The sequence below is a fragment of the Loxodonta africana genome, chromosome 5, assembly GCF_030014295.1.
Source record: "Loxodonta africana isolate mLoxAfr1 chromosome 5, mLoxAfr1.hap2, whole genome shotgun sequence".
NCBI lineage: Eukaryota > Metazoa > Chordata > Mammalia > Proboscidea > Elephantidae > Loxodonta > Loxodonta africana.
Genome location: NC_087346.1, coordinates 39,175,147 through 39,200,939, shown reverse-complemented (window position 1 = coordinate 39,200,939; position 25,793 = coordinate 39,175,147). Strand labels below are relative to the sequence as shown.

Sequence of the window (25,793 nt, the reverse complement as noted above, 5' to 3'; positions counted from 1 at the left end):
TGAAGGATAGGACAGGGGAAGGGTGAATACCCTGGTAGTTTTTCTGACTTTGCTAAACCAAAATGGGGTTGAATTTATTAGTTTAAAAATTATGTATATAAGGTGTGTGGTCTTTTTAATGTGGAGTTTCGATAGGCTATTTTGTTTTAGTTCAACTCATTAACTAGAACTTAATAAGTCTGCTCTCTAACTGAATGAAAATGTCTGAAAAGAATGGGGAGAATTAGTAAAGCTGTGGTAGCGTTCTGAATTTTAACGATGCCTTTAAATTATACATTAGGGTCTCGTCAGTCATCTGTCACCGATGTAGAAAAGTATTCTTCCCTGGATAATTAGATTATTTAAAATGAGAACTTTAGAATATTAGATTTGAACCCTACATTTGAGATCATCTAATCCTTTGCTGGAAACCCTGGTTGCATGGTGGTTAAGAGCTACGGCTGCTAACCAAAACGTCAGCAGTTCAAATCCACCAGGCACTCCTTAGCAATCCTATGAGGGAGTTCCCCCCTGTCTTTTAGGGTCACCATGAGTCGGAATTGATTCAAAAGCAACAGGGGTAATCCTTCATTGCTATATCATTTACCAATGCTTTCAGCTATAAGCAAGTAATAGTGGTTTAAACAAAAATGGGGGGTATTTTCCTCACATAACAGAAAGTCTGGATTATGGATCCAGATATCCTCAGTGTTCTTTCTTTCTACCCTACCATCTTTAACGTCTTGGTTTATAGAAACAAGATAACTTAATGTACCCTTAGGCATCAAGTCAGAGTTAAACACAGCAAGAAGGGAGTGGAAAGGGAAGAGAGTGGTGGCATTAACAGGCTTCCTTTTATGTATCATTTGCCATCCCATTGCTGTTAGGTTGATTTCAACTCATAGCAACCCTCTAGGACAAAGTAGAACTTCCCCATAGGGTTTCCAAGGCTGTAATCTTTACGGAAGCAGACTGCCACATCTTTCCCCTTCGGAGCGGCTGTTGGATTTGAACCACCTGCCTTTCAGTTAGCAGCCGAGTGCTTAACCACTGTGCAATCAGGTTCCTTAAAAATGAATGTTTAGCTTTATAACCTCCACAGTAGAGGCAGGCAAGAAAGAAGGGGGCTAGCATTGACTGGATATTGGATGAGTCAACTTAAAGTGTCTGTCACAGTTCCCAAATCTGGTTTGCACAGACTACAATCTTCAGCCTCAGACCAATGTGCCAGAATTCCCAGGAGTAGTCTTGGGAATCTTATTTCTGTTTTGATCTCAAGTGGTGCTTAGTAACAGAACCAAATTTACCTCAGTCTTTTTGTTTTACAAATGAGGGGTGAAAAATGATCCAAGTTGAGTTGCCTGTCCTCATTATTGTTAAGAGAGAGTGGGGCCTGGAGCTCAGGCTATCCCTGTCAGAACCAGGACATTCTTTCCCATAGAAATTGTTTTCTTTCTTCTTTAAGTAGTCCTTTTACAGATCAGCTTATCCTAAGGTCCCTTTCACTTAAGGATTTTGTGACTTTCATGACAAAAAAGAAGAAATACAGGCAATTCATACCTTATTTCTAGATGAGAATATTACCCTGGATAGATGGAACCAGTTTATACTGAGATGTAAGACTAGGGAAATATGGGGTCACTTGTCTCCTGAACAGTATACCTAATTAGAAAGAGCTTATTATTAAAAATATCTTGAATGGAGAGTTAGAATAATTACAAAATTACTTTCTATTTAAATAATGGTAATATTTGGCTCTTTAGGCAAATAGGTGGGATATATTTCCATTCTTTAATTCTAATAATGTACTACGGATGCCATAACAAGTATAATTTTAGAAGTTAATTCATGTTAAGAAGCATGTAAGAAAATTAATGGTAGAAGAAAAAGAATAATAAGACTACTTAATATTTTGCCTTTGGATTGGTAAATTGCCAATTAATTTTAGTTCAGAGGTTGACAGATGTATCTGAGATTAATATGACACTTGCCCTTCACCATTTCCAAAGAAATAGATTAAAGTAAAATAGTACAGAGGTTCCCAAACTTTCTCAGCTAACATGTCTCAATATTTTTTTTCACAATGCCCTTTTCCCTAAAATAAATACCTAACAGTTTCATTTATTAAGTAGTTAGGTCCAAGCAACTTAGTAATAATAGTTCATGAGGTGTTGGGTGGGTATCACTGTGTTTCTCTTGAAACTTTATAAAGTATCCCATGGAATTGTCGCATGCCCTGGGACACCTTGGTACAAAGTTTGGGAACCACGGGAATATAGATTTTTAATGATGTGGAAAGACAGCTTAATATTGCTTTGAGTACTTTTATATTGCCACATTAAAATGAGTATCTTTGGTATTAATCATAGTATTGTGTGAAATTCAACCTTAGAGTAATTGATAAAAATTATTGTATTTTTTAAATTTCTTAATTATAGTAGCTTCATTTATATTTGAGATATTTGTTTCAGATATACTGTACATTTCAGATTTCAGACATACCCTTAAGTGATTTATAAAGCTTTGGAGATACAAAAGCATAAACTTGCCTTAAGCTAATATCAGTAATGCAGTGATGGCTACATGCTTTTAATTTTTAGGCAGTTGATGAGTTAATGTTCGGAAACATGGAATAAATGGGACCTTTAAGTATCATCTCATTTGCGTCTTTATTTTAGAAAAGCAATGTTAATATATTATAATTAAGCACTAGAAATTTATTTCATTAAAAAGCCTACCTTAAGTGTGTACATTTTGGGTGCTACGTTTAGTTGTTACCTGAAGGCGAAATTTTGGCTAGTGTTTAAAAGGAGCCATTGTATTAGTCCATTTAAAAAGTTTTAACTCTCACTGTAGATCTCTCAGTGTGTGGAGGCTCATTTTCTAGTTTGAGGTAAAGCTGGTTGAACGTTTTGCTGTGGGAGATGATACCCATCATTGATGCAGGATGGGTACCAGAACTCTGCAGATTCTTTTATAGTCATTTTGTTATTTTTTTTAACTCTCCCTTTGTTTTCAAAAGTACAGTTTAAAAAAATGGTGAGATAAGTGTCGATGCCAAGGTACTGAATTTTGTCAGGAAAATTACTTACTTTGAATGTTTCATGCTTGATAAGAATTTTACATATTAATATAACATGGTGGTATCTGATTAAGCTGTTTTGCTATGTACAATTTTATAAAACAAGAAGCATTTTAAAAGCTACTTGTGTAATCATCATCATCTATCTTGTCCTTGTATAAAACTCCACTACATATATGTCATTTAAGATATAATTGTCACTGATAGTTAATGTTATATCTGTCATCTCTGGGTGGTGATATACCTGAGGAAAAGCAAAATAAACACCCCCTACAGGATGATTGAACTTAACTAGACAAAGAGATATGAGTTAGAAATAAATTAGAAAGGTGGAAAAACAAATATGGTCACGAAAGGTGCAAGTAGTGCAGTACAAGAGATTATTTTCAGCGTTGGAAATTTGTAAGTGAAATTGTAAATTGGCAATATGAGAATAACATAATTTTTCCCATCATACTCCTTCAGTTTTTCTGAAGCTTCTGCTGTTGATCTTTTATCTTCTTTTCTCAACTTTGCACCTGCCACTTGCGAAGTTTTCCCCATTACCCCTTCTCCGAGCTCAGGGAAGGGGTAATGAGATGTCCATTCTCCTGATCAGACCGTGCAGAACTCTGCCTTATCAGCTATCCCCTCTCCAGTGCAACAGCTTCTCAATGTCTGCTGGTCAGTGGCATTGAGTAGGTGAGGGAACTGATGAAGAACCCACATGGGTTTGGTCCTATATGGGACCAGGAGCCATCAGAAGTTTTTAAGCACGATAGTGGTGTTATAAGATTTGTGCTTTACAACTTTATTCTGGGAGCAGTGTAGTAGATAGACTGGGGGAGGAAGAGCCTGGAGGCAGGAAGAGCATCTAGGGAGGAATTACTACAATTGTCCAGGTATAGGATGATGACTTTGGCTGGTATTGGTTTAGACAGAAGATAGATGACAGGGATGATTTTAAGGACTTGGTGATACAGCTTATGGAGGAAAAGGAAGAATAAAAGGTGGTTTAAATTTTTAGCTTGAACAACTTGAATGGATGGTGCTATATAACTGAGAATTTTAATCCCCATAGTTCCAAAGGAATTTTATGCATAATTATGTAAGATAGGATCTACTTTTGTAGTAGAATATTTGTCAAGAAGGGTTCTTTTGAGAGGCTGTCCAGATACCTAATTCTCATCTATGTTATATGTGATGAAAAGAGTTCTAAGTAACAAGTTGGGAACTACCTGAATTATCAGAGAATGACGAAGGTTTATTGTTGAATTGGGTGTTCTGTCTCCAAGTGTCCCATAAACTAAACCACAGTATAGCAGTTTATTTTGCATAGTGTCAGTTTTATGTATTCTTTCTTCTCTTGAATTTCCTTTGGTGAGAGAGGCAATTTCTTCTCAGTTGGCATGCTGTTATAGTCCCTAATGTTCATAGACCTTGTCTCCATTCATTCAACAAATATTTAAAAGCCAGTATGTGTCAGGCATTGTTCAAGTGTTGGGAGATAAAATAGTAAAAAAACTTGATCCTGGTGAAGTTTTCAATCTACTTGGGGAAACTGATGTTATCCAAATAAACACAAATAAATGTAAAATTGCTATTTAAGCATCACAAAACAGTGAAATATGGTGTTTAGAGAGCATACTCAGGGCTTTTTACCTACTAATCATGAAGGTTAGGGAAGTCTTCCCTGAGGAAGTGATACTTGAGCTGCAATCTGAAGAATGAATTTTTCATGTATAAAATAAATTGCAGATGAAATAAATATTTAGATGCAAAAAGCAAAATATTAGAGCTTTTTAAACAAAATTGGGAGAGTATTTCCAGAACCTTGGGAGTAGGGAAAGGTTTCTTTAAAGAGAGCACACACAGTGCTAGCCATAAAAGATAAGCATGATAAACTCGATTACTTTCTAATTAAGAACTTCTCCTCAATACGAACATATACAGATTCATAAGCAAAAGACCAGCAACCGAAGAGAAAAATACATGAACGGGCATTTCACAGAAGGTGAAATGAAAACATACTCCACCTCATTAATAATCGGAGAAAAGAAGATTAAAACTAGCGTGGGATATCTTCTTATGTCTAGCAGCAGATTGGTAAAAATTTAAAAGTCCTATAATATCGAAAGATGGCAAGGATGTGGAGTAACAGGGAACTCTTATACACAGTTGGTAGGAGGGTATGTTGGCTCAATATTTCAGGAAAATTTGCTATTAGTGGAACCGAAAATAACCACGTCCTAAAACACAGCTATTCCATTCCCATACAACCTAGAGAAGTCCTTCTCAGACTTTGGGAATTTGAGGCACCTAAAATCTTGTTAAAATGCAGGTCTGGTAGGGCCTGGCCTAGGATTCTACATTTCTGAGAAACTCAGTGAGAGATGTTGCTAGTGTATGCTACACTTTGAATAGAAAGACCCTAAGCACCACTTCCTAACCTGTTTTAGATGTGTGTAGCCCTTACAGCAAATGATAACAGTTTGTTTGGAATACTGGGCTGAAGGGACTAGGTTGCCAAAGGCCTGAGACCTCATTTCCCACAGCGATATACCCCCAGGGCTAAGGTGGTTCTGTACCCCAGCCATGGCATACCCCTTTTAAAGCTCTGCCCTAGAGAAACCTGTACACCTGTACCAGGAACAGATTCACAAATATTCCTCGCAGCACTGTTTGTGAAAACAAGAAATTGGAAACAACCCAAAAAGCCATTTATAGTGGAATGGATAAATTGTATTTTTTCAATGGAATACTCAACAGCATTGAAAATGATGAAATAGACCTCTCATTAATGGGAAAGAATCCCAGAAATGTAACTTACGAAGTCATGGAAGGATACATGCTGTATGCCATTGTTTATAAAGTTCAGGCATGAGCAAAAATAGTGTTTAAGGATAGTTATATGTGTAGTAAACTATTTAAAAACAAAAGGAAGGCAATAATAACTGTAATTGAGAATAGTGGTTTCTCTGGGAGAGAGGCAGAAGGATGTTCTGAGGAGCACAGTGAGAGCTTCAACAGTATTTGAAATGTTCTGTTTCTGATGTTGTATGCTGACTTCGTGAGTATTTTATTATGCATATATATGCACATGTATGTATGTATATAGGAGTCCCTGTTTGACACAACCAGTTAAATGCTTGACTACTAAAAAAAAAAAAAAAAAATTTTTTTTTTTTACTAGCCTAAAGGTTGGCAGTTCTAACTCACCTAGAAGCACCTCAGAAGGCAGGCCTTGTGATCTCCTTCTGAAAGGCCATAGCCTGTGGAGCGGTTCTACTCTGCACACATGGGGTCACCATGAGTTGGAATTGACCTGATAAGAACTAATGACAAGTGTGTGTAGAGCCCTGGCAGTGTAGTGGTTAAGAGCTATGACTGCTAACCAAAAGGTCGGCAGTTCGAATCCACAAGCCACTCCTTGGAAACCCTACGAGGCAGTTGTACTCTGTCCTAGGGGGTCACTATGAGTTGGAATCGACTTGATGACAATGGGCATATATATGTGTGCGTTTACGTATGTGTCTGTGTATATATCTGTGTGCCCTCCCCCTGCAAGGCATCCTCACGGGTGCCCCCATGCCAGTCTTTTTCCATACGTTGCTGTAAAAAAATTTAGCACAGCACTTACAAAAATACCTCACAGAGATGAGAAGGCAGAGGGAGATAGGAACTGGTTGAATGGACACGGGCAATACAGGGTGGAGAGGAGGAGTGTGCTGTCTCATTAGGGGGAGAGCAGCTAAGAGTACATAGCAAGGTGTGTATCAGTTATGTTATTAAAGAAAAAAGTGAGTGGCGGGAAAGGAAGATGTAAGTGCTTGGTGCCCGTTGATGGCAGGCAGCATGGCAAGTTCAAGGAACTGAAAGACCACTAAAGCTAAAGGAGAACTGTGAGCCAGGGTGAGCCTAGGGATGTAGTTAGGATCATTCAGAGCCTTGTTCACCATGTTAAAAACTTTTTAGGATAAGATGTTTCATGTTTACCCACAAGCGTTGGCAGAATATTGAAGGGTTTTAAGCAGGATGATGACATATATCAGGTAGATCATCAGATGTAGTGTTGCAGAGCAGAGAGGAGCCCTGTTCAAAACTAAACTTCTTAGACGTTTAATTGCTGAGATGATAACTTTTAAAAAAACATATATCCTTGATTCCCAACCAGACCTGTTCATTGACATTGTGAAGTAACATTTAAAATATTTATGTATTAGGTTAAACTATATGAAATTACTGTTTTTGTAGGTCAAACAGGGTTGAATATTGGCAATTTCAGATGTTAAAACTACTAGTTAGAATTTCTTACTACATTAAAGAAAAGTTCCCACCCAGTGCCGTCGAGTTGATTCCGACTCATAGGAAGTGGAAAAAATGATCCATAAAACCACCGTGCTAACAAAGCCATTGTTTTAATTTGTGTTTCCTTCCAGTGTTGTGTGTATATGTGTATGTGTGAGAGTGTGCATAAGAATATGCAGTTGTAATTATTGAGAACATGGGATTTTCTTTTTTCTTAATGTATATCTTTATAATTTTTTTGTTAACAACAGCTTCATAATCATTTGTTGGCTACATGTGTCATAATTTGTGACCTCTTGCTATTTGGGACCTAAATTTGAATTTCTTGTATTACTACTGATGTTGAATATTTTTCCACGTTTGTTTAGTTCTTGTATTACTTGTGAGTAATTTTTAATATATTCTTAGTGGTGTTACCAATTTTTATTATTTAGTACTTCCTTTCCCAGCCAGTGCCCCTCATGCACAGCTGCTATGATGTTAAATGAGTTTTAGCAGAGCTTCCAGACTAAGATAGACTGGGAAGAAAGACCTGGTGATCTACTGCAAATCAACCAATCAAAACCCTGCAGATTACATTGGTCCGATCTGCAGCTCATCATGGGGATGGGATGGCATAGGACAGGCAGCGTTTTTTTCATTCCGTTGTGCTTGGGGTCACCATGAGTTGGGGCACCTAACAACAACAATAGGGCCTAAATGAGTTTAGTGATTTCCTTTGATAAAATAATGGAATGAGAATTCATATTCATTCACAGTTAAATTTTAGAGTGAAATTAATTTTTCCCATTAGTCTAAAAGCACTAGATTTTGAAGAGGGATTCTTTTTAAGTTTTCTAGCAAGTTGCATAGCTGTAAAGCCTAAATATTTTAATTAGCTTTTCTATCATTTAAGGTAAATTTCAGCCTACAAAAAAAGAATCTCAGATAAAATAGCCTTTCTTGTTTATAGTCTTTTGTACATAGCTCTATCTATGTCTTGCAGAGGTTTCTTAACAAAGATAAACCTCTATATTTATATGTGCAATGGAAATGAGTATGAACTAAAGTTTTTTTTTATGATTTCAACACTATTAAAAAAATTTTTCCTTTTCAATAGTTTCTGCACAGTTTTCTTAGTAATCTTTCTTTTCTCAAGGAAGTTTTCCAGCAGAAGTTTGAGGGGGGAATAAATGAGTGATTATGATTTGTGCGTGTTGTCTTATGTTGAAGAAATATATATACATATACATATGCTTGCACACACACAGAGAAAAGTGTGATGTCTAAGTGTACAGCTTGATGTATTTTCACAAACTGAACAGACCTTTGTAGCCAGCACCCCAGAAGGCTTCCTAGGGTCCCCTGCAGTTAACATTACCCCCAAGCATATATTGGCTTCTAACAAAATAGTTTTGCCTGTTTTTGTACTTTACGTTCAGTATGGAATCACATGATATGTTCTGTTTTGTGTGTGTCTGGCTTCCTTTGTTCAGCATTAGGTTTGTGAGAATATTCATTTTGTAGTTTTAGATATATTTCATTCTTCTTGTGTCATATCAGTCGGGTGAATATATCCATTCTGTAATTGGGTATTTGGGTTATGTCTGGTTTGGGGCTTTTGTAAACAGTGCTGCTATAAACATTTTAGGATGTGTCTTTTGACAAATATATGCATTTCTGTTGCGTATATACTTGATGGTAAAACTGTGAGGTCATAGTGTATACATATGTAAAGCTTTAATAAATAATGCTCAACAGTTTTCCAGAGTGGCTGTTTATCTGTTGAATTATTAATTTTAGCTATTGTATTTTTTAGTTTCAATACTGTTTCGTTCTTTTCCATGTCCACTTTTTATAGGTTTTTGTTCTCTGCAGATATTTTCAAGCTACTATATTTTGAATGTAGTAGACATAGCAAGCATAGTTACTTTAGAATCTGATTATTCTAATGTGTTATGTCTTTGGGTGTCTTTTACTGTCATCTATTCTGGTTGGTTCTTACTCACCGTGTCTCTATTTCTTTGTATGGCTTGTTTTCTTTGACTTGGTGTTCGGAATTGTTTTTGAAAAATTATTCGTGGGCCTAGGATTATGCAACCTTTCTCCAGAGGCTTTATGTTTGCCTCTGCCAGTTGCCTCAAGGCACTACGGCTTGTGATCACATTAATCCGAGTTCAAGGTTTAAGATTTACTAGGTTAAACCAAAGCTGCTGGTGTTTGTAGGAATTAGTTTCCTGGTTTATCCTTATCCCAAGAGGATAACCCTTCAGAGTCCTATCTTAAGAGTTGGAATATAGGGTCCCGTATCAGGCGCTCCATTTGGGGCATGCCCAGGGATATGTTTTGTTCCCCATGCTCTGCAAGGCCACAGAACCCAGCACATCAGGTTTGTAGCAGATGTTCACAGTGAAAGCAGCTTTGAGTGTTGGGCTGTTTCTCTAGGTTTTCAGTTTCATAGAGATTTTGGCCCAGAAATTCATTACTATCATATTAGCTCTTTGACGATTTTAAGAAGCTGTTTTTTAATATAACTTTTAAAGTTATCTTTAGTGGACGATTGGTTCTGCTTACCTAGGCCACCATTACCAGAAGCAGAAATATCCTCTATATTTTTAGACGGTGTCTTTGAATTTCTTATTAATAACAGGCAAAATGAGTATATTTCCTTTCCCTTATTTTCCCCTCCCCTTTTCTGCATCACCTAATTTGAGATGATTATACCTTTCTTGGTTTTCACTTACCATTGTTGGATGTTGTCGCGTGAATTCCAACCCTCAGTGACCCCGTGCACAGAGCAGAACCACCCCATAGTGCTTTCTTGGCCCTCATCTTTATGGAAGTAGACTGCCAGGTCTTTCTGCAGACCTGCTGGTGGGTTCGGACCACCAGCCTTCTGAGAGCTTAACTGCTGTGCCACCCTGTTAAATAAGCATAGTTATCACTCTGTTACATTGCTGCTTCTCAGAACTCTAGTGAGATCAGGGGTAATTCTGCTCTTAGCCCTTTGCCTGGTTCACGGTCTTTTAGAGGTTTGCCTTTCACCGTCCAGAAGCGTACCTTCCAGGCTCTGGTATCTGCAGCCCCAGGTCCTCCCCGCCTTCTGTCTGCGCACCTCTGCATCTCTCGCTGTTGGCAGCCCTTCCATTCATGTTGTGTTTGGGATTTATCTGTTTCCTATTTTCACTGAAAATATACTTTGTGGTTTCATGCCTCATTTCTGTTACTTTGGGATGATTTCAAGAAGAAAGTAGGAAATGCCTTGATGCTGCTGTTATTAAATGGGAAGTATTTTTAAATTTCATGTTCTCAGTAATCCACCTCAGAGCAAAGATATTGGAAGTTTTCTGTTGATAAATTTAACTGTTTGAGAAAATATTAATAACAGCATTTTTTTTTTTCCTCTGAGCTGAGTCTGAGGAACTTGTAAAACTTTTTATGGTGCTCTTCATTCTTCCTACACTCCCATTCTTCCATCAGGGATAATTTGCGTTTAGTCTGAAGAACGTCCTTTAATATTTGAGCCTAGGTATACTGGTGATGAATTTTTCCAACCTTTTTAAAAATAATAATAATTATTATTTGAAAACATTATTTTGCCTTCATTTTTAAAGCATATTTTCTGTTAGGTTCTGTTTTTGCAAAAAAAAAAAGAGAATGATTATGATGCACATGTGTTTTTAATGCTGTTAACATTTTTCCTTATTTTTATTACTCCATCTCTCTGATTTGACTTTATATGTATATATTTTCCATCGATATATAATACCCTACCACTCAGTCAGTAGTTAGACTTTGGGAAAGCCCTGATCTCTCCCTGAAGTGAAACTCAATGAACTATCAAAAAAGCCCACTATGAATTATATGTACTTTGTTCCTGAAGTCCAGCCTACTCTTACCATCAGGCTCTTATATAGTTATGTGTGAAATAAGGTGTCAGAAACAGCAAATGGGAAGTGACAGTTTACAAGGCAAGATGAGATATTAGTTGTTACTAGAAACATTTATGGAATTCAGGGGCTACATTATTGCAGAGGTAGATAACCTCTATTCATCTTCTTACCTGAGGCACCATTAAATAGTAAGTACAGTGATTAATAGCAGTAGTTAATGCTTATTAAAGAAAAACTGTTTTGGGTTCATCTCATTTAAGAAAGTAAGGAAGCATATGAAATGTTCTAGGAAAATTGTCATTAGAGATTATTAAGACATTTGGTGAGTAAATCATTTTCAGTTTTTTGAAAAGTCATTTCTTTGGCCTACCTTATTTTCTTTGTATACTAGGTAAATGTGATGCTACTGAAGTTTCTACAAGAACTTCAAATAAACTTTTGTTACTAAGTCTGTTTTTATATATTTCAAATATGTCGCTGTGGATGAAATTGTTTCTTGTCTTCTGTTGCAGATTCTTTATCCTGTCCTGTTATGCCAAATGTTCAGCCTCCCAAGACCAGCCCAGTAGTATCCACTGTTTTGTCAGGAACCTCGTCAACAAGAACACCTCCTGCTGCAAATCACTCAGTTAAGCCTGTGGCCACTGTCACACAGCCGTCAGAGCTACTACAACAGAAAGGTATTTGAGAAATGTGTTATATGTTCAGATAACTAATTTTAAAAAGTCAAACCATATTCTCTAGAAAACATGAGAAAAGTGACTTACAACCTTAATCCAAATATGACTATTTTCTATTTATGACCTTCTAGTCTGTTTATGATTATATATTTTATATAATCGCAATCATAGTTCCTGTGTCATTTTGTATTTTGCTTCTACATTTGTTAAACTATACATAGTTTTTCGTATATCTGCATAGTCTTTATGGTCATTTCATAGCAAATAACCCATTGTGTTGATGTATTATAATTTACTAATCTATGATGGGGCATTCATTTTCTTTTTTCAAAGGTGATTACTGTTTGTTTTACAATAAAACAACCAAGATCTCCTTAGTTATTGAATCTCTGTGTCCTATTTGGTGATTTCTCTGGTTGTCATTATTATTAAAGGAAAGTAGTCTTTGACCCAGTTTTGGGGATGAGAAAGGGTGAAAGTGAAATTGTAACTTACACTCTTGTAGCATTGACAAACTGTACCCTTGTTTAATATTCACCATGTATCAAATAAATGACAGGTAACAAAGATACATTGTTTTGACTCTTTTCCCCATACTGCCTTTTCTTTTGTCAGTGTTCTTCATCTTGCTAGAATCTCAAAGCTATTGATGTTTGAGGTTAATATACTGTATTTTTCATTTGACCTGTTTTCAGGAGTCTCTAGTTTGTATTTCTAGAGCAATCTTTAGTAATATTTTAGGGACCATTTTCTCTTTGTAGTGACAGCTCCTAGCTTTTGGTATGAAGAATTCTCTCTCTTATATGCTCGATCTCTAAAAAAAAGAAAAAAGCATCGTAAATTCTTAGGCTGGTCTCACTGTTTCTGTTAACTGTTTTATATGGTCAACAGAGGCCTTTCTGTTAATTGGATCGGTTTTTATATTAAGTTTCCTTATTTAGTTTTATAGGAAAATCAACTGGACGCCAAGGAGTGTCTAGTGATCCCGACAAGTTAGTAAGTAGACTGGGAATAGCATTTGGTTCTTGAAAGCGTTTGCCTTCAAAATGAAGGGCTGGTAGGAAAGTTTTTCTTGTCAGGAGTAGAAAAAAAACTTAAGAATGGGTTGAAACCTTAACTAAATGAATGATGTCTTTTCACGTCTTTTACATCCATAACTGCCTTCCACTCTTATTTATTGTCTTGCTTCTTTTGACCCTTTACTTTGCTGCTCCTAATTTCTTTCTTCCTATTACATTTTCTTTGTGACCATCTTACTTAGATAACATCCTACCATGCACCTCTAAAGATCACTTCCTAAAATTTTTTCATTAAAACGCAATTATATTTCTTCTTGTTTCTTGTGATAAAATAGATTTTGAAAAGAAGGAGCTACCTTTATTGAGTACTTACAGTGTGCCAGACAGTTGATATTTATTTTCTCATTTAATCTCCGTATCAATCCTATAAGGTAGGTATCATCACTGTTTTACAAATGAGAAGATTGAGATTCACAGAGACTAAGTAACTTGCCCAAGATTACTAGTTAAGAAGTAGCAGAGTGAAAGATTTTTAACTGAAACCTCTCTGTTGTTATCTGTCTAGAAAGTGAAGTTGAATTTTTTTTTTGTTGGCTTTTGACAAACTTTCGATTTAGCTAAGATGAAATCCTTGCATAAATAACAGAAAAGGTAATGCTGAAGACATTTCAATTGTAGTTTTTATTTTTCCTTAAATGGGAGATTGACTTCTTTGGATAAATCTGGAGTAACCCGTTACTCATTGCCGTTGAGTTGATTTCATCAAACAATTGCATTTATGTAATTTTCAGCATATTATGTATGTTGATGTTTTGAAGCAAAGATGTTATATTACTCTGGAATGTATCCAGTGAAATGATACCTACCCTCATCCTTTTAAAAAATACACAGATAAGCCCTTCTTTTAACATTTGGGAACTTTACATTTTCCTTTTTTCTTCTTGAAGCCATATCCTCCCACCGAGAATATAATAATATATTCTTAAATTAAAAGTGCTTTTTTCACTCAGTCATACTTATCTACTATAATAATATTATATAAATCAAAATTTTAAAAGTTGTTCTGTTTACCATGACCTTGTCTCTAAGCATTAATATTTTTTTTCCTTCTGGATTAAGTTATCATTACAGTTATTATTAGTATATAGTTGGTCAAAACACTATATATATATATCATGGATTTTGATATTATTGATATGGAAAGTACATTTTTATTGGAAATGTGTCTCAGTGAGCTAAATGGGCTTTCCTGCTCACCACCAGTCCTTGTGTGTCTCAGTTGAATATGATACATTGTTAGACTGAGGTAGGAATTAAATCAATTTTACTTCTAGTTTTCATTTTTATACGTACAATCGCTGAGAAACTTTGTTCATATAAAGTAGATGAGCATGGTGTTGGAAGGATTTTACTAAAGCAATATTGTTCTGGTTTTTCTGAGTTATATGTCAGAAGTTTTTGTTGTTGTTTATTAAATTTTATTTTCCAGTTTTTCATGTTTTCCAGATTCTAGATTGTTGGTAGCTTTATTAGTACTTTTGTGTAAACAACAACCAACAACTCATTGCTGTCGAGTTGATGCCAACTCATAATGACCGTGTAGAACATAGTAGAACTGCCCCATAGGGTTTCCAAGGAGCCCCTGGTGGATTTGAACTGCTGACCTTTTGGTTAGCACTGTAGCTCTTAACCAGTGTGCCACCAGGGTTTCCTACTTTCATATAGCAGTTTACAGTTTAGAGATACCTTTAACATTTATTATCTCCCTTGATCATTACATGAGGCAGATGTATCATGTCTCATCTTCATTTTATAGATGAAGAAATTGAGGCTTGGAGATATTAGGTGTCTTACACAGAGACATATAAACTTGTTGGAAGGGGTACCATGACCCAGTATAGACCTTCTGCCTCCAAACCCAGTGTTCATTTTACTACATGAGAAGTTATTAAAAAATAATTGTTACTTTCATTACACAGTTGCCAGTAAAATAGTTTATCACATCCTTTAAATGTATTTTAATTAAAAACTTCAAGCTGGGTTTTAAGTCATTTATGTTAGAGATTCTGTAGCCATATAACCCAGTTGGCAAAGGGCATCTTCATTTTCAAGCCAGTGAGCCAAATTTTACTCTTTGTCAGAAAGTCTGATTTAATTTTTCAGTTAAAGGAAATGTGTTCCTTGGAGTTTGAAGGGATATTGTAAACTCCACAGAGGAATAAATTATAGCATATATTTCATAAGCTGAATTACCCAAAGCTGTCAAATGTCAGAGATTTAATATAATTAATTTATCCTTTTTATAGTAGATTATAAAAACTAGCCAGTGTATCAATATGCTGTTTCTCGTTACTTAATTTTTAAATAAAGCAGTGTTATGTGTACCTAATATTAGGTAATATCACACACTTCTTGAAGTGAGGATTATCTTGAAAAACATTGTATTCCTGCAGTAAATATGTGCATTTCATGTATTCAACTCTGGTATTTGGCTTTTTAAAATTTATTTATGGTTATAAAATATATATATATGTCACAACATTTTCCAATTAAACGTTTCTCACGTGTACAATTTAGTGACACCAATTACATTAATCATGTTGTATAACCCCTTTGGATTTTTTTGATATTTAAATAAAAATCAGTAATAAAAATTAGAACTAGCTCTATTAATTTCATCAGACATCATGATAAAATTTTTCTGAAATTTTAGATGAAATAGTTTCTTGTCTACAGTTGCAGATTCTTTATCCTGTCCTGTTATACAAGATGTTCAGCCTCCCAAGCCCAGCCCAGCAGTATCCTGTTTTGTCAGGAAAAATATAAAAAGGAAAATATATGCTACTAAGTACTAATAGGTCTAGCTGCTAGCAAATATTTTTTTAATAGAAGGTAGAAAGTATTTATCTTATAAAATATAGAATTGACTATAATTATTTCATGATACAAAATATTTGTAAAATACCTTATTGAACATCTCTCACTGAATCTGAAAGAAATCATGTAGAATTAATTTTATCATTTTGTGATTCTACGAGTGTATCTTGAAAAAATTTGATGGTCCTAGAACACATTTCACTTGTTTTTAAAAGAATTAGCATTATTAAGTATACTGCTCAGGCTAGCAGAAGATTCTTTTTTCCTAACTAATGACCCACCCTAGGGATAGTATTAAGAATAGCTGAAAATAATTGTTTTTTAATTTAATATGCACAAACATGTTTTTAGAGTTCAGTAGCAATAATAGCTCTTAATTATATAGTGTTTACCATATATTAGGCACCATTCTGAGCATTTGAAATGTGTTAACTCATTTAATCCTCACAGTAGCCACGTGGAATAGTTATTATCTCCATTTTACAGATGATATAAATGAAAAACAGATTAGTAACTTCCCTAAGGCCACTCAGCTAGTGAGTGGTAGAACCTACAGTTGAACCCAGAGTGTCCCCACTTTTATCTGCTATGTCATACTGTTTCCCAATTCAGTATTTCTTACTGTTTTTTGCCTTGTTCTCATGAGACTCTTTCAAAAGCAGTTCTTTGGCAGTCATGTGGGGGACCACATTAAAAGCAGAATTATTAATTATTACTCCTTCTACCCTTTTTTTTCAATATTTCTGAATTAAGAATATTCTGATGAGAACCAATCCTGTTTCTAACAACATGTTTCACCCTTAACTGAAATATATATAGCAAGAAATACAGATTTAGGATGCCTTGGTTAATCACATGGAGCCCTGGTGGCACAGTGGTTAAGAGCTTGGCTACTGACCAAAAGGTCAGCAGTTCGAATCTACCAGCCGCTCCTTGGAAACCCTATGGAGCAATTCTACTCTGTTTTGTAGGGTTGCTATGAGTCGGAATTGACTTGACAGCAATGGGGTTTTTTTTTTTTTGATTAATCATATAAGAAAGCAGGAAGCTTTCCCTTTGGTGCCTGAGAGATTTTTGTACCTCAGGACAATATGTCATAGTAAGCGTTAGAATAAGTTAGAGACATTCTGTTTCCTTAGTAAAGTGAGAGAAAGGGTGTTGTTAACACAGGCATTTCCTGAGGTGAATAAGTTTTAGGAAAGCGAGTACTCATGCAAATTGAAGATCTGGAAATTGGTTCCATTAAAACCATTCTTGTGTGGGAACCCTTGGAAAGTCTTCTAGTACGTGTACCTAATTTGAAGACCAACTTAGGAAAGATAACAGTTGCTCAAGAATCTGAACGCTTGAATTGAAAAAAGCTAATCACAGGGATTTGTTCTCTTAAGATAGTTTTATTTATTCCCAGTGTAGTTGTATCTAGGGAACAGTGAAGATACTGTTTATTAAGCAGTTCCAAGGATACGGTCTCCTGGCAAGTTTTGCCTGAAGGTAGTTTAAACAGAATGTTCTTTTATAAATGTCGGGGCCGTGTTAATAACAGAGTTCTTCATCATGTCACATTCTGTCTATGACGTGTTTCTTGTCTCTTGGTTTACTAGATTAATACCTCGGAAGCCTTGGTTAAGACAAAATAAGTTAGGATATAGCATCCCCTCTTCATTTGGTGTTGATGGTGGGAAGTACTCTTTGTACATTTCTAGTGGATTTCAGGCTGAGCTCTGGGAGAGGACGGATATTCTACCACCTCATACACGTGACCTTGCAGTTCTGGCTCTTACGGAGGGTCTGAACAGAGGTGCTTCAAGAAGCTCTCGTAACCGTTCGTGTATGCTAGAGTAGATTACTTAGCTATCGGCACCTTTCAGGCCGTAATTCCCCGTTTCTCGCATTCCATGTGTACCTACACAGTCCAGGTTAGGACGCTTAAATATGCATTGTTATTTTGGAGCTCATACCCATTGCTTTGTGGATTAACTAAAATGTCGTATTCTTGTGTCATTAATATTCCCAGACTTTTAACAAGTTTACTTTAACAAGCAAAGTTAGGCTTGTTATTCGAAGCATATTAAGAGGCACTGGTTAGGGCTTCAATTTTGATACTTTCATTTCCAGTTATTCTCAAAAAGGATTGCACCTTTTTCAGGAAGAGAAAACTTCAGTGTTTTGTGGACATTCTGTTAATATAGTACATTGCAGTGATACTGCACTAAATAACAATAATGTTACTCTGTTTCGTCTTAGTCATAGGTTTGTTCTAGTTGCTCTACAAATTTTTTTTTTTTATCATTGTATAGCCATCTCATTTGCTTCCACTTAAACATTGGCTGTTTTACCAATAATAAGTAAAATAAATCAGTTTTGAGTCAGTAAATCTGGAGAGAAAGAGGAAAATATTTATTTTATCTTACATGTAGGTTCGTCCTGGACTTTAGCCCCTTTGATTAGTTACAGAGTCAACAACTTGTATACTCATTCAGTTATGAAAAGAATGAATTCTCTTCTTATTTTATGCTGTTTATTGGCCTCTGAAAGTACTTCATTTTTTTAAATTGTGCTTTTGGTGAAAGTTTACAAATCAAGTCAGTCTCATACAAAAATTTATGTACACCTTGCTGTGTTCTCCTAGTTGCTCTCCCCCTAATGAGACAGCACACTCCTTCTCTCCACTCTGTATTCCCCGTCTCCATTCACCCAGCTTCTGTCCCCCTCGGCCTTCTCAAATCTCTTCCAGACAGGAGCTGCCCACATAGTCTCGTGTGTCTACTTGAGCCAAGAAGGTCAATCCTCACCAGTATCATTTTCTGTCTTATAGTCCAGTCCAATGCCTGTCTGAAGAGTTGGCTTTGGGAATGGTTCCAGTCTTAGGCTAACAGAAGGTCTGGGGACCATGACCTCTGGAGTCCTTCTAGTCTCAATCAGACCATTAAGTCTGGTCTTTTTATAAGAATTTGAGGTTTGCATCCCACTGTTCTCCAACTCCATCAGGGATTCTCTGTTGTGTTCTCTGTCAGGGCAATCATTGGTTGTAGCTGGGCACCAGCCACCTAGTTCTTCCAGTCTCAGGTGGTGTAGTCTCTGATTTTTTGTGGCCCTTTCTATCTCATAATTACCTTGTGTCTTTGGTGTTCTTCATTCTTCTTCGCTCCAGGTAGGTTGAGACCAATTATTACATCTTAGATGGCCACTTGCTAGCTTTTAAGACCCCAGATGCCACTAAATAAAGTGGGATACAGAATGTTTTTTTAATATGTTTTGTTATGCCAGTTGACCTAGATGTCCTCTGAAACCATGGTCCCCAACCCCCCCCCCCCCCACACACACACTCTGGCCTTCAAAGCGTTTGGTTGTATTCAGGAAACTTCTTTGCTTTTGGATTAGTCCACTTGTGCTGACCTCTCCTGTATTGTGTGTTGTCTTTCCCTTCACCTAAAATAGTTGCTGTCTACTATCTAATTAGTAAATACCCCCTCCCTCCCTTCCTTCCCACCCTCGTAACCATCAAAGAATGTTTTCTTCTCTGGTTAAACTATTTCTTGAGTTCTTTTAACAGTGGTCTCCTACAATAATTGTCCTTTTGCAGCTGACAAATTTCACTCAGCGTAATGCCTTCCAGGTTCTTCCATGTTATGAAATGTTTCACAGATTCATCTTTATCGATGTGTAGTATTCCATTGTGTGAATATACCATAATTTATTTATCCATTCATCCGTTGATGGGCACCTTGGTTGCTTCCATCTTTTTGCTATTATAAACAGTGCTGCAGTGAACACGGGTGTGCATATATCTGTTTGTGTAAAGGCTCTTATTTCTCTAGGATATATTCCAAGGAGTGGGATTGGTGGATCGTATGGTAGTTCTATTTCTAGCTTTTTAAGGAAGTGCCAAATTGATTTCCAAAGTGGTCGTACCATTTTCCAATCCCACCGGCAGTGTATGAATGTTCCAGTCTTTCTACAACCTCTCCAACATTTATTATTTTGTGTTTTTTGGATTAGTGCCAGCCTTGTTGGGGTGATGAAAGTACTTGATTTTTAATATGTCCTTAATGGAAGAAAAATTTCTTGTCTATAAAACCTTTTTACTCTTAACCTATGTTTAACCATAGATTTCTTCATATATTTAACCTAAGGTCTAATTTTAGCGAAATTTTCATTTTAACTAGGCTTTTATTAGAGGAACATGCCACTCTAAATTTGGTCTTTCAAGATATCGGGTTTGTGTCCTGTGTTGCCTAAACGTACTTTACCTTGATATTTACTTTCTCAGATGAATTTGTGATGACAGCTATTTTATCTATATAGAATGTGTTTCATCAAACTAGCAGATTTTTCTATAACATCTTTAGTCATAGTAGGAAGACCAAAGCTTCATTCATCTACACTTTAACTTTTGCTCTCTTCTAAGCTCAAATTTTATACTTCTACAGCCTTTTTCTTATTATAGGCCTATAGGGATGAGTTACACTTAGCCATGCTAGTCAAAAAGATGACCTGAAAAAACAATGAAGAGAACATCAGATGACTTACATGCTTTTTGTGAGGCAGGGCTTCCTTGTCCTTCCACTATTATGAAATATTCATGAAAATCTCCACTGTGTTTTTTTTCTTTCTTTTTTGAAGTATTTTCATTTTTTTATTACGATTGATTTTCTTAAAAACCTTGTGGGTGTTCTTTTTTTTAAAATCCTGATTTTACTATATTAATAAAAAATATTCATTCAACTTTTTTGTTTTTACGGGATATGTACAGTTACCAGTTATTGTACCTTTTCCGTAGAATCTGCCCACTGTTGGTGTATCTCATGCAGAGGGCCAGTCTCATTCACCTATGTCAGACTCACCTGTAGGCAACAGCTACAGCTGAGATGATTGTTCATCTCAAGAAATTTCACTTTTCTGTGTTTGTCATATTTGTAAGGTTATAGTTAACAAGCCTTTTTTTTTTTGAGCATCTACTAGGAGCAGAGTACTATGCTGAATACAGTTCTTTTCTTTAACTGTCATTCTTTTTCCGTTATGGGAACTGAGTTACCCTCAAGGTGCCATTAGCGGAAGGAAGGTACCAGTTATCTGTTTGTGCGTTGTATGCCATACAAATTAAGTTCAGTAGAAATGATCATTGCCCATGAAGAATGCACAATCCCGAAGGAAGTATATCACGAGGTCAGAGAAGGTAAATGTTTAGAGAGTGCAGTAAAGCATTCAGAGAATATTGTTGTGGTTTCCTAAATTTTATCAGTGTAATACTTGGTACTTTTTTCACACTTAAGCCAGTTAATTCATATTAAAGCTGCTTATACTAAACTGCTTCGCAGATAATTTCTAACAGTTGCAGTTTTGATAATAGACTTGCTAGTATTAATATGCATGCTGGATGTTCTTTGGAATGTTGGAGTTCTCTCTCACTTTTAATGCAATGTCAAAATTTTATTTGTCTTTCCCGTTGGTTTGACTCTTGTGTTTGTGCTTTCCACTTTACAGGCGTGCAGTGTGGTGAATATGTTAATAATCAAGCTAGCTCGGCACCAACTCCCTTGTCATCAGCTTCCGATGATGAGGAAGAGGAGGATGAGGATGAGGAAGCAGGTCTGCTTTAGCTTTACACCAGCTATTGATCTTTCCTACTCAAGTTTTCGTTTTTATTTCCACAGTCTTAGCGTTAAAAAAAAAAAAGTGTTTCTGCAGATTTAGCCCAATAAAGTTACTCGGGTTGGGATATAGAAGGTTGGGAACTTGAAGTGTTTGTTTGTTTTCCTTTTTTGGACATCTTTGCCATTTCATAAATAACAGAATGCTTCCTTCGCGACGGTGGAGTGCTTTCTTTCAGAAATGTATTTCCTCCTATGTCACATGCAAAAGAATGAGTCCCGACTTAAAGCTTTTGGCTGATGACTGTCCTTTTAGGAATATTATTTTATCTTCTGCTTTGCATGCTATGTTTGTCTAATCAAAACCAGCCACATGGATTTTATAATGGTGATAGAGGAATAGGGCAGTGTTTCTATGAGGTCCTTTTTTGCTCCTCTTATCATATTAGAAGGCCCAGAATTTGCAGTTATTTTCTTGCTGCATGAAATAGTAGCGCACATCTTGCTAGCTGAAGAACTTGTACAGATGGTTATATGTTCCAACCTGTTTAATACCTTTTTCTCCCTTGGATAGGTGGTAAGCAGTTGGGTTCCTGCTTTAATTCTAATGGTTTAAGGCTGAACCAATAAGTGATGATCTTTCAAGTTACTATATCTGACTATGATTCTCGCTCTGTTATTTTTCTCATAGAGTGGAAGGATTTTCTCTACAAACCATGAAGCCAACTACCTCTGCACCTTTTTATATGCAAGCCCTTATGTATTATTTGAGGGGGTTGGAGCCAGAGGAATGCCAGTTGGGGTGTAATTTTTCTTACTATAAATATTTAAATACCCATCTATCTTTCTGAAGTTTTTTGGTAACTTTTTATTTTAATATAATAAACTTAAGAAAAGTTGTAAGAAGTGAGTAAAAGAGATTATTATACACGCTTTACTCAGGTAAACCATTTTTGATCTGTAATTCTCATAATACCTGTATCTGTATAAAATTTTTCTTCCTACTCCATTTGAAAATCAGTGGGAGACATCATGAACCTTTACTTCTAAAAACCTCAGTGTGTATTTCCTAAGAAAAAGGACAATACCTTCTATAACCACAGTACAGTTATCAGAACGTTTAACACTGATGCCGTAATATCTGATACACAATCCGTAAGTAAATTGCAGCAGTTGTCTCAGTAAGACCCTTCATAGCCATTTTCATGGTTCAGGATCTTATTCAGGATCATATGTTGCATTTAGTTTTCATGTCTATTTTTTTTTAAAAAATGACAATAAACCTGTTTCCATCAAGTCATTTCCTACTCAGAGTGACCCTACAGGACAGAGTAGAACTGCCCTATAGGGTTTCTAAGGAGTGGCTGGTGGATTCGAACTGTGAGTCTTTTGGTTAGCAGCCAAGCTGTTAACCACTACGCCACCAGGGCTCCATCATGTCTGTTTAGACTCCTTTAATCTGGCGGAGTTTCCTAGCCTTTTTTTGTCTTTCATGACCTGTTCAGAGTATAGGCCAGTTAATTTGTAGATTGCACCTCAATTTGGGCATATCTTATGTCTCCTCTTGATGAAATTCAGATTATGCATTTTTGACAGGATTACCACCTTAGGGTCGCTGTGAGTCGGAATCGACTTTCATGGCAGTGGGTTTTGTTTTGTTTTGTTTTACCAGCACTGAAGTAAGGTGTTCTTAGTGCATCCTATCTAAGACACACGATGTCAGTTTGCTCCAGAATTGATGCTGTTGACTTTGATCACTTAGTTAAGGTGGTGTCTGCCAGATTTCTCTACTGTAAAGTTACTATTTTTCCCCTTTGAAATTAATAAGTAATTTATGGGGATATTCTTTGAGACTGTTAATATCCTGTTCTTTATCAGACTTTCACCCATTAATTTTAGCATTCATTGATGATTTTTCTAACTGTACCATTCCTTCTGTATTTATGAATTGGCACTTATTGTAAAGAAGAGCTTTCCCTTCTCCTTCAGTTTCTTTAGATCCATGTTGACTCAATGTATCTGTAGTAAGAGGGATATAATTCATTACTATCATTAATTATTTTGATGTCAGCTTGTCCTAGACATGGCCAGTGGCAGAATGACTCCAGTGTCTCCATGAGCCTTTGAGCACTTACTTTAAGTACTTTAAGACCACAATTAGATGTTCCTAGCTCGCTTTGTACTTACCGTGCTGCAACCCAGGGAGCCCTGGTTCCTGTAGTGGAGAAGGATATTTTAGAAACCAAGATCAGATTGCACATGTGTGCTCATTACTACTGGTAGGTCATTGCTCTCAGGCCTTCAGTGATTTTCTAAAATGCATATATTAATCAGATCCTGGACACATATACCTTTTCTATCACATAGGCTTCATTTTGCCGATTTAAAAAATGTGTAATACATTTTGTATAATGTTATTTTTTCACCCTAAATTACCACATTTTTTGTTCTGCTTAAAATTAAAAACAATTGTTGAAAATTCCATTTGCTAAGATTGAAAAAAAAAATTGGGAGATTAAAAGTTTTATCATTTATGGCTTTTCTTCTCTCTTCTTATCTACTTACCCTTAGTTAACTAGTTTAACTATTTTTTTTCCTTGAATGTATTACAGATTGTTTAACACATATTATTTAGATTTTAATAAACCCTACCTTTTTTGTATGTGTGCTTTAAGTGAAAGTTTATAGTTCAAGTTAGTTTCTCATGCATAAATTTATAAACACATTGTTAATGTGACCCTAGTTGCTGTCCTGTAATGTGACAGCACACTCTTCCTTTCCATCCCTCATTTCCTGTGTCCATTCAGCCAGCTCTTGCCCTTTCTGCCTTCTCGTCTCGCCTCCGGACAGGAGCTACCCATTTAGTCTCATGTATCTACTTGAGCTAAGAAGCACTCTCTTCATGAGTATCATTTTATGTCCTATAGTCTAGTCTAATCATTGTCTGAAGAGTTGGCTTCAGGAATGGATTCAGTTCTGGGCTAACAGAGAGTCCAGGGGCCATGTCTTCCGGGGTCCCTCCAGTCTCAGTCAGACCGTTAAGTCTGGTCTTTTTACAAATATTTGAGTTCTGTACCCTGCTTTTCTTTTGCTCCATCAGGGACCCTCTACTGTGTTCCCTGTCAGGGCAGTCATTGGTGGTAGCCAGGCACCATCTAGTTCTTCTGGTCTCAGGCTGATGTAGTCTCTGATTTTATGTGGCCCTTTCTGTCTCCTGGGCTAATGTTTTTTTTGTGTCTTTGGTGTTCTTCATTCTCCTTTTTTTTTTCTCTGTCTCCTGGGCTAATATTTTCCTTGTGTCTTTGGTGTTCTTCATTCTCCTTTGCTTCAGGTGGGCTGGGACCAATTGATGTATCTTAGATTGCTGCTTGCTAGCTTTTAAGACCCCAGATGCCACTCACCAAAGTGGAATGCAGCGCATTTTCTTAATAAGGTTTGTTTTGCCAGCTAACGTAGATGACCCATGAAACTGTGGTCCCCAGACCCCTGCACCTGCTACTTAGTCCCTCGAAGTGTTTGGTTGTATTCAGGAAACTTCTCAGCTTCTGGTTTACTCTAGTTGTGCTGACTTGCCCTGTGTTGTGTGTTGTCATTCCCTTCACCTAAGATAAATCTTATCTACTATCTGGTTAGTTGAATACCCCTTTCCCTCCCTCCCCACCCTTGTAACCATCAAAGAGTGTTTTCTTCTGTGTTTAAACCATTTCATGAGTTTCTGTAATAGAGGTCTCAGACAATATTTGTCCTTTTGCGACTGATTAATTTCACTCAGCATAATGCCTTCCAGGTTCATCCATGTTATGAGATGTTTCACAGAGTCATCATTGTTGTTTATTGTATCTAACATTTTTTAATGAAATGTGCAAAGACCTAGAGTTAGAAAACCAAAACGGAAGTACACACTCCATATTTCTCAAGCTGAAAAACTGAAGAAAAAAATTAAGTCTCAGGTTGCAATATTGAAGGGTTCTACAGGCATAATACTGGACAGTGCAGGAAGCATTAAAAAGAATGGAAGGAATACGCAGAGTCACTGTACCACAAATAATTGGCCTGCATTCAACCATTTCAAGAGGCAGCATATGATCAAGAACTGATGGTATTGAAAGAAGTCCAAGCTGCACTGAAGGCATTGGCAAAAAACAAGGCTCCAGGAATTGACAGAATACCAATTGAGATGCTTCAGCAAATGGATTCAGCGCTGTAGGTACTCACTCATTTATGCCAAGAAATTTGGAAGACAGCTACCTGGCCAGTCGACTGGAAGAGATCCATATTTATTTATTTTTGAACATTTTATTGTGGTTTGGGTGAAGTTTACAGAGCATATTAGTTTCTCTTTCAACAACTTATACACTTTTTGTTTCATGCAATCCCTTCAGTGTGACAGCACTCTACCCACTTCT

The 25,793-nt window shown here is 36.4% G+C and overlaps 1 protein-coding gene across 5 annotated transcripts in view; it reads left to right on the top strand.

The window, feature by feature from the left end:
• Positions 1 to 25,793, top strand: part of SEC24B (SEC24 homolog B, COPII coat complex component) — a 112,457-nt gene that overhangs the window by 28,199 nt on the left and 58,465 nt on the right. For 3 of the 5 annotated variants that reach the window (XM_064285451.1, XM_064285450.1, XM_064285454.1), the window contains exons 3-4: positions 11,733 to 11,900; positions 21,281 to 21,385. In XM_064285451.1, coding sequence (XP_064141521.1) covers positions 11,733 to 11,900; positions 21,281 to 21,385 — 273 coding nt within the window. The remainder of the gene's footprint in view (positions 1 to 11,732; positions 11,901 to 21,280; positions 21,386 to 25,793) is intronic. The other 2 variants (XM_064285453.1, XM_064285452.1) reach the window with 1 other exon arrangement.